At 45.6% G+C, this 10,000-nt stretch overlaps 1 protein-coding gene across 1 annotated transcript in view; it reads left to right on the top strand.

Annotated features, from left to right (window-relative positions):
* irs1 (insulin receptor substrate 1) overlaps positions 1-2,724 on the top strand; it is a 21,140-nt gene extending 18,416 nt beyond the window's left edge. Inside the window, exon 2 of the mRNA XM_080845380.1 lies at positions 15-2,724. Within this exon, the coding sequence (XP_080701506.1) occupies positions 15-19 (5 nt within the window). The 3' untranslated portion in view covers positions 20-2,724. The remainder of the gene's footprint in view (positions 1-14) is intronic.
* Positions 2,725-10,000: the final 7,276 nt, after the last annotated feature.

The raw sequence follows: 10,000 nt of genomic DNA, 5'->3' as shown, positions 1-10,000 counted from the left end.
TTCTCTTGCCCTAGAGTGAAAAGCGGGAACTGATGCCTCTTTGTGTCCTCAAAATTCATTCTGAATGAACGCGACTCCAGTAAACCGGACCTCTGGAAAACATATATACCAACCTCACCAAGCCTGGACCACAGCAGTAACAAACCCGGCACACACCCACAAATGGACCATAACGGGAAAACCAGTACTCACCTCAAGTCAAGCCAGTTTTACCTCACTAAAGCTGGACCTCAACACAAACTTCAGCACCTCAGAAGCATCAACCCCACACCAAACCCGGACATGCGATAACCTCTGGACCTCAGCCAAACCCTTAACCTCAGAACAGACCTGGACCTCATACAGCTTTGTAGAGATCAGGTGGCCAGTGGCCACTTCATCCCTCATCTTAGCTGAACTGCACAGGCTATCTTTTTTTACACACACACACACACACACACACACACACACACACACACACACACACACACACACACACACACACACACACACACACACACACACACACACACTGTAGGTACATCATAGCTGCTGTGAGGGTAGCCATTTGGACAATTTAGATTTTATGGTACTCCTAATGCAACACACACACACACACACACACACACACACACACACACACACACACACACACTCAAGAGACCTTTACATGAGGTACATGAATACACTTGTACATGCTGAGGTACTCTCCATGGTACACACTTATGGTACCCATTCTCATATATGCACATGTTTATGCACACAGGTACAGACAGACCGACACACACACAGGTACAGACAGACCGACACACACACATGCTCATTCTGCAGTCACTGTGATCCATTGTGAAACCTCACTCACACTGGCCAAACATACTATTACAGCGGGCGGTAGTGTACAGTAGCCTAGAAATGGACCTGTACCTCTTCAGCCTTCAAGAGCAGAAGCCATCAGAGCAGAGAGTCTGCTGCACACCCCTCTCTCTCCCTCCGCTTTAGGGAATCACATATACCCACATTTTGATTTTATATTCAGCCGTTGGTTTTAGTCATATTTTTGTCTCTGGGTTTTTAATCAAATGTTTTTGTTTGTTTGTTTGTTTGTTTGTTTGTTCCTTTTAAGGCTTTCCCCCATTCAGCTTCCAAGCCTATGCACCTCTGTAAAGAACACAAGCATTATGATGCCTGTCCAGGCACGGGCGTGTACGAAACATATCACAGAGAGACTCTCACTAGGGGGCTGGTGTTCATCAGTAGATCCACAGTAATGGCCATAGTCGTTGTGTTCAGCAGCCATCTTGTTTCGGCTACATGGTCATGCCAAGCACCCCTGTTCTTCCGTGGGTTCCTTAAGTCTAGGGCAGCCTGAGGTACCACCGGTAACTAGGACCGGTAACTAGGCCTCACCAGCAGTCACGTCATGTGATTGGACGGTAGACCTGCGTGGCTGAAATGGGAAAACAATCCAAGATGATGCATTGTTTTAAATCCTGGACATGTTCCTCATGTACCCGCATGGAACATTGTTTTCCCGTTTCATGTCCAATGATCACAGAAGCTGAGCAGTTCTAGAGGCATTGTGTGACGTCACGTCACGGCAGTCCTGCTGCCTACCCATATCTACCGTCATTACATTGTCATGTAATGGCTTTGGTTCTCACAAGCATGTCTCCAGTTTGACATGGTACGACAGGTATGCAATAAGAGTTTATGCCAAATGGAGAGCCATTGAAAGGCTTGAGGCCGTTCGAGTCACTGCGGCTGAGGCTTGGAAGCCAGGCGGAAAGAGCTGCGTGCACCTTTTTCTTTTTTTTTCTTTTTTTTTGTGACAAGTGACAAACTTTGCAAGTGACAAATGGTGTCACAGCAACAGGTCAAAATATATATAAGTAATAATAATGATATTAATAATAATAATAATAATAAGTCATGAAAAGTCACACTTGCTGCTGAAAACATTGACAAAACAATCTGTAAATTATTAAATATAGGCATGTGGTTCATTTTTTTGTTTTGTTTTATGAGTATTTAAAGTTTCTTGGGTTTTAAATGTTTCATTTTTTTTTGTGTCTGCAGGGGTGTAGAGCTGAGAAAAATGAATGTGTTTCTGAGAATGACTGACACCTCTGTGTCTGCATCGCCAGCTTCTCGTAGTGGTACTCATTTCTCATGGGGCTCACTGCAACCCTTGGATTTCTTTGTTTTCACTTTTCCAGAGGTAATCTTTTCAAAACGCTGCAAAGTACTCTGGGTAATGACCCCATATATCTACCCATCCCAGCTAACCCTGTGGCCAGCAGGGTTGTTCCTGAGAAGTTTCCAGGTCTCTGTTTTCTCTGAAACCCTATAGGCCGACAGGGCGTGTCAGCTGTTATCTGATAGGCTACAGTTGTGTGTCCCTGCAATCCAGTAGGCTCTGCTTGTGTTACCAAGTTACCAGATAGGTCCTGGGGTTTCTCTACAGAACACAAAGCCAAACGCCACACTACTTAACCAACCATGTCTTCCACTGTATATAATGTAATGTAAAAGAAAAAGCAAAGGCAAAATTGAGATAAATGATGGATGTTTGACTGCGTGTATGTGATCTAATGAATGTTTTAAGCACATTGCTGGATGGGTGAATGTATGTAAGAATGTATGAATGAATGAATGACCGAAACATTTGAGTGAATAAAGGAATGAAACTAAAAGAATGAACAAAGTTGTATAAAGACTGATACGTACAGCAAGACGCACCAGCAGAGGAAATGGGGAGAAGGGGGGGGGGGGGGGGGGGGGTCACCCCGAACCTTTGTCTCTCTCTTTCTTTCTCTCTCTCTTCTGGAAACCCCCAATCTGTAATAAAGTAGAAATGTTTATCTTTCCTTCCATCTGTTAGTCTCTTTTATTCTCTGGTTTTAATATGTCGGTGCAGGATGAAATGCCTGAGAGGATGGAGAGCAAGGTGGTCTCTGAGTGCAGCTGAAGATGGAGTGTGTGTGTGTGTGTGTGAGGGAGAGACTGTGAACCTTACAGTGGTGGAAGATTGTGTGTGAGTGTGTGCGAGACTGAACCTTACAGAGGTGGAAGACGTGTGTGTGTGTGTGTGTATGCTCCATAGGGAGAGGGCTTGTCTGGGTTTTTATTTGTTCCCCCAGTGATGGAGGAGCCAGGTACAAGAGCAGACAATGTTGGCAGTGTGTGTGTGTGTGTGTGGGGAAGGAAAGAATTACACAGTGAACGGCCAGACCTGCTCCGTGAGCTTTTCATTCCATCCGACTTAGATCATTGCCAGAATCCTGGGAACCCCCTTCACATTTCTGTGTGGATGTGTGTGTGTGTAGAACTTGATTCAATGCATATGGCTTAACAGTCCAGTAGTGGTGTGTGAAGAAGTTTGTGTGCATCACAAACCGTCCCCCTATGAACCCAATGCCCCCTCCCCCCCCTTAAAATGAGAATGGGGTGGAGACAGGTCTATGGGGATGAGTGTGTGTGTGTGTGTGTGTGAGAGAGCGTGCATGCTTATAGAAGCTGAAAACTGAAACAGACAAAGCCAGCAGTTTGAGAATGAGGTCAGACAGAAACAAAAACTGACGAGAGGGGAAAATGTGTGCAAGGGACATAAGTATGTGTGTGTGTGATCTGAGAGTTTGTGTGTGTGTGTGTGTAATCTGAGAGTGTGTGTGTGGTGTGTGTTTGCGATCTAAGAGAGTGTGTGTGTGTGTGTGTGTGATCTGAGAGTGTGTATGGTGTGTATTTGCGATCTAAGTGTATGTGTTTGCGATCTGAGAGTGTGTTTGCGATCTGAGAGTGTGTGTGTGATCTGAGAGTCTGTTGTGGCTTAAACTGAGCCATGGTTCATCCAGACGTTTGGCGGTTCCCTCCCCCAACCACCCAGGAGTCTTACCCTCAGATGCCCAGGCGTCTTGCCCTCAGATGCCCAGGTCCACAAGCCCTGTCTGGGGACATGTCCTCAGGCCTCCCCCTGTCCTGATTGCAAACTCAATTATCCTGGATCCACGCGACACTCATTCTCACTGTCTTGCATTGGCATGCATTGCCTCCGTCTCTCACTTACACACACACACACACACACACACACACGTGTTTGCACACATAAGAGAGCAGCTGAGGAGAAGAAACCATAAAACAAGCAGGCCCATGAATTTATAATGTAGCCCATCAAAAAGACAATACACACAATTTGTTTTTCTCTTATATGTATCCAGTATCCATCTCACACAAACACACTCAACAGTCCCATATCTGTTGAGAGTACTCTGTTCTAACACACACTGCATAGATTTTAGTTTGAAAAGGAATTGAACTCTTTCTCATCCTCTCACCTCTCGGTCTCTCTTTCTCAAACACTCTTCTCTCAAAGGAACTGACCTACTACATTTTCACTGTAAAACACCGTTTCAAATCGTGCTTACATAACCATAACATTATCCTTAAAGCCTAAAAGGTCTCGTATCTATGATCCAAGAACGGTATCCTTCCACTCTAAACTAAAGATCATGAACGTAATTCTGGGTTAGTTTCGAGGCAGTCCTTGGGGGGGTAAATGTGTTTTGCATTAAATCTGCTTTCATATCAGTTGACTGTAACCATAATCATTTCCATGACGACCTCAGTTGTCTTCTCTTATTAGGGGATACTTCATAGAACAGGAAGGTTTTTTTTTCCTATAAGGTGGAAAAAGTCCTTTTTATAACCTTTCCCCATGTAAACTGTGAGGGACGGACCTTTTCGAAGACTGCAGGACCAGAACTCCAAAGCAGCCCAGGATTAGAGCTCTGGAGATGGGTACAGATCAGAGGACGGGAGGGGAGACATCCAGACCTCCATCCTTCTCACTGTGCAGTTTGTAACCTACAGAAGGAGACTGAATTACAAAGGCTGAGAGAGAAAAAAAAAAGTAGATTGCTTCCAGGATAGTAAGATGGAAGAGGGAGGCGAGAAAGGAAGTGAAGGAGAGAGCGTGAAAGAAGAGAAAGACTCAGAGCTTGCCAAGAAGGGTTGGGGGCATGTGTGTGTTTGTGTGTGTATGTGTGTGTGTGTGTGTGTGTGTGTGTGTGTGTGTGTGTGTGTGTGTGTGTGTGTGTGTGTGTGTGTGTGTGTGTGTGTGTGTGTGTGTGTGTGTGTGTGTGAGAGAGAGAGGAAGTGAACGTGTGTATGTGTGTCCTATATGTGTGCATAGGCACCTTAATACTCGCTGTATGGTGTGTATGGCGCGTATGTGCACAAATGGCGGTGGCTGTGTGTGTGGGGGTTAGAATGTGCGTGGGCGTCTACGTATGTGTGGATGTGGGTGAATGTGCGCTGTATGAAGGGGCCCACTACAGTCTGGGGATAACTCAGAGCAGATGTGTCCTTATCTGACTCTATAAAGGGTAGAGCGCAACTAAGAAGCACAGAGGAGGGAGGGAGGGAGGGAGAGAGAGAAGGAGGGAGGGAGAGAGGGAAGAAAGATGCAGCGAAGGGAGGAGGAGAGCTGAATCAAGGACAGGAGTGGAGGAGAGAAGAAAGGACAAAGAGTTCCCTGCCTGTTTTCATCACTTGTTCTCGTTTGGTCTCTAGTTAGTTCTCGTTGCCTTATGAATGGAATCGAGGACAAAAAAGACTAAGTGCAATTATCCAAGGTACTTTAAACACACATGGACTTTTTAGAATGACATTTTTTTTTAAGAATCTGATCACCACAAGAGAGATCTGAGAGAGAACTAAATGGCTCTGGAGCAGAACACCCCGAGGCTCTCATCAGGAGCTAAAAGAAATTCAGCACGTCCACCAGTATTGGCCAGTCAGGATTCTTTCAAAGAGACAGGCATCACCTTTTGCCAGTTACCCCATTCTTTCTGTGTACAGCACACTGACACCAGACAGTAGTCTTTCTGATGACAAATTTCATTGACAGGAGACTAAATGCCTCTCCGTTACTTTAAAGCGGATCTGGCTAATCTATGATCTGCCAAATATAAAAACTGTAATATTCTCTGGACTCTCTAAGGCTTTCAGCATAGTGATGTTGTGTTTAATACCAAAGGGGGAAAGTGTCCCTGTGTGCCTGTTATTTTGTGTGTTGATGAGAGGGGTGCACTCCAAAGGTGAGTATGAGCAGTGTTTCCTTGAACAGCATGTTGATGAGAGGGGTGGACTCCAAAGGTGAGTGTGAGCACACACACACACACACACACACACACACACACAAAGGTGAGTATGAGCAGTGTTTCCTAGAACAGTTAACTGGGCTTACAGCAGCTTTAGAGATAGTGAATTACTGGCATCTGTTTCTTCTGCTTTCTGCACATTTCACTCTCCCAAGACCTTGGTTGGTTGGTTATCATGCGTGGTGTTGTGTACACTTGACATCTGCAGAACAGAAAAAATGTCTTGATCAAGAAATGGGCGAAGAACAGCATGTGAACACTGTGAATGATAATTTGCCGTTAAAAAAACAAATGTGTTATTGTTGTTGTTGTTGTTAGTCTGTTTTAAAGCACTACCTCCAGATTTGACGGCCAGGTGAAATAAGGGACAAGGTTAAGGCTAAACCAGGGGAAAATAAGATTAGTGGCCTCTTCCACTAGAACAGAGGGTGGTCCTTGGCGCTCTTCAAGCACATCTCTGTCACCGAGGTAAGTCTGTTACTCCGGGACATTGGGTTAAGCCCCCTGTTACATAAGGCCCTGTCCAGTTCCGGCACGCTTTGACAAAAAGGGTACTCTAAATGCGCTGTTTAAATCAAGACATGTGCCACATTTATGGCAGACCCCCATCTTCTCCGGCACGCTTCCTTTGGTTGACTTTTGATAAATGTAATGGAACGTACGCTTCTCTTAAAACGGCCAAGCTTGATGAGGCTTCAAATGAGCTCTGGAATGTCCCACAATGTGTTTTTTGTCCCTGTCTGAGTCGGTCTATGTGTTTGTGTGTGTGGTGGTGGGCAGTAGGGGGCACACACACTCTCACACACACACACACACACACACACACACACACACACACACACACACACAGACTCACACACAGACACACTCACACACACACAGAAAAAGAGAGGCAGAGAGAGAACTGCCTACGACCTATATTTAGCCCCGGCTCTTTTGGAACAGAGTAGTGTACGTTCTTTATAAAGCCCATGCCGGTACAAACAGTTCCAAAAATACCAGGGCGGGCGAGCGGGTCATGCGACGCCCATCAAAATGTGGAACAGCAGCGATATAAGGCCTAATTCGCTTTGAGTGTGTGTGACTCGGATTAGCCGAGGACATTCCTGAAGACGGCCGCACTCTGCCTAGATCGGTAAACAATGGATTAGGGAGCTGCCGCCGCGTGAAAAAAAAACTAAAAGAATACAGTAGGCGTGCACATGGGCCAACGAGGACAAGTCCTGAGTGACACAAAGGCTACTGTGGGGGCTCCAGGCAGGGTCAGCAGGGTTCACAGGCGGGGTGGGGGGGGTGGGGGGGGCAGGCGGGGGATGAGGGCGAGAGTGATAAGGGAAGGGCGGGGGTAGAGGCCAGGGGGGGGGGTAGAGGCCAGGGCTCTGGGTTAGCTGCAGGTCAGGAGACTCATACGGGGTCTCTGGAGATGGGTCAATCAGGTGCATGTTGAGTGCACACACACATCTGCACACACAAGGAAGTGTCCCTCATCCGGTGTGCAGGAGTGTGTTTGTGTGTGTGCATCTGTGCAGCAAACCCAGCTGCGAATTCCAGCTCTCACACTGTTTGATTTAGCCTCATTACATACACACACCAACACACACATATACACACACACACACACTTGTAGAACATCTATTCAAAACATCATAGCTGTCCATGACCAGCTACATAAAAGACAGACCAGAATGGAAGGGTGTGTGGTGTATGAACCTCCAGGTTATCTGATTTTGTACTTGTGTGTGTGTGTGTGTGTGTGTGTGTGTGTGTGTGTGTGTGTGTGTGTGTGTGTGTGTGTGTGTGTGTGTGTGTGTGTGTGTGTGTCTGGAGTCTTATTAACTGTTTTAATTATCCACATACGGTCATACAGAGAGCATGCACAGCTGCGTAAGAAAATTAGAGAGTGGGTTGGATGAAAAGAGGGGGAACGGCTAGACAGATAGAAAGAATGAGTCCATGTGGATGAGGACATGTGTCTATGTGTGGATAGAGAGAAAGAAAGAGAGAGAGAGAGAGAGAGAGAGAGAGAGAGAGAGAGAGAGAGAGAGAGAAAGGGAGGGAGAAACAAACAGACAGAGGAAGAGAAAACCAATGATAGTAGCCAGTAGTAGTATTTGGTCGTTGATAAGATATAATACAAATTCCCATGATCCCCAAACTTATTATCTGTTCATCATCACTGAGAAGCACATACATGTTCTTAATGCTTGTAGTGTTTGCATGTGTGTGTGTGTGTGTGTGTGTGTGTGTGTGTGTGTGTGTGTGTGTGTGTGTGTGTGTGTGTGTGTTATTACAGGCAATACAAATGAATATGGAACCCTGTGATAAAAAGCAGGCCAAAAGTATGTCTAGATCCTGAGGGGCCATGCATAGTGCAATGATGTCACTGACCCACTAATGACATCATTAGCTTACCGAAAGGGATGTCATTGGTGTGCCCCTGATAGTCTCAATAAGGTGTGAGCTGAATGTTGGATAAAATGTGTGTGTGTGTGTGTGTGTTTGTGCGTGTCTGAGAGAAAGAGGGAGGGGAATGAGAAAAGACATATGTCTAAGGCCAAAAACAACATCGAAACTTCCACACACACACACACACACACACACGCACACACATGCACGCAGAGCAGGCTTTGTGATACACAAGTCTACCACTGAGTCAGCTCTGGAATAATATTTAAGGAGTGACTCCATACTAGTAGGTCAGTGCCAAAACATACACTGCTCAAATATACTCACAAGCATACATTCACTCATCTACACATGCATGCACATCCACCGCACAACATATACACACATGCACATCCACCACACAAACACACACAACATATACACACATACACATCCACCACACAAACACACACACCATATACACACAAACACGTCCACCACACAAACACACAACATATACACACATGCACATCCACCACACAAACACACACAACATATACACACATACACATCCACCACACAAACACACACAACATATACACACATACACATCCACCACAAAACATATACACACATGCACACATTTTGACATTTGGTTGCTGCTGTGTCCGGGCCATGGAGTGATTACAGTTGCCTTTGACCTTCTCCATAGAATACCATGTTACTTAAGGAGTTACGCGGAGAGGTTCTCCTGCACCAGTACACACACAGACACACACACATACAGACATAAAACACTGACTCTCTTTACTTCTCTGTCTCACACACTCATAAAACCCGCAGACACAAACACACATATCAACAAACCCCGTCTCTTTTTCTCTCTATGTCTTAATTTAATCCCAGTGATCTTTATTAGCATGACAAACGTTTTTGCTCAAGTCCAGTGAAGAATATACTTGCGTTAAATGAAATGAATTATCATGCCAGCAGCACTGTCTCTCTGAACACTCTCTTCTCTCTTTAACCTTTATCATACCCTAGTGTGCATATTACTCTCTTTACTGTATCTCATTCCTACTCTTCCTCAACCCCCCCCCCCCCCGGTCACTGGGTTTAGGATTCAAGGACTACACACACACACGTACCGACACCACAGTGTTTACCATCAGTTACTTGCGAATATCTTGCCCATATACAGGACCCCACCTGCACCACATTTGTGAGTCTGGAAAGAACAAATGTGGGATTGAACCATTGGCCCTGAACATTTCTGTACAGTGTGTGTGTGTGTGTGTGTGTGTGTGTGTGTGTGTGTGTGTGTGTGTGAGTGTGTGTGTGTGTGTGTGTGTGTGTGTGTGTGTGTGTGTGTGTGTGTGTGTGTGTGTGTGTGTGTGTGTGTGTGTGTGTGTGTGTGTGTGCATGTGTGTGTGTGTGTTTGTCTGTGTGTGTGTGTCTGTGTAGCTCATCACCTGAAT

This window comes from Sprattus sprattus (genome assembly GCF_963457725.1).
Source record: "Sprattus sprattus genome assembly, chromosome: 9".
Classification (NCBI taxonomy): Eukaryota; Metazoa; Chordata; class Actinopteri; order Clupeiformes; family Clupeidae; genus Sprattus; species Sprattus sprattus.
Note: the sequence above shows the minus strand (reverse complement) of the source record. Positions and strands in the feature narration are given on the sequence as shown.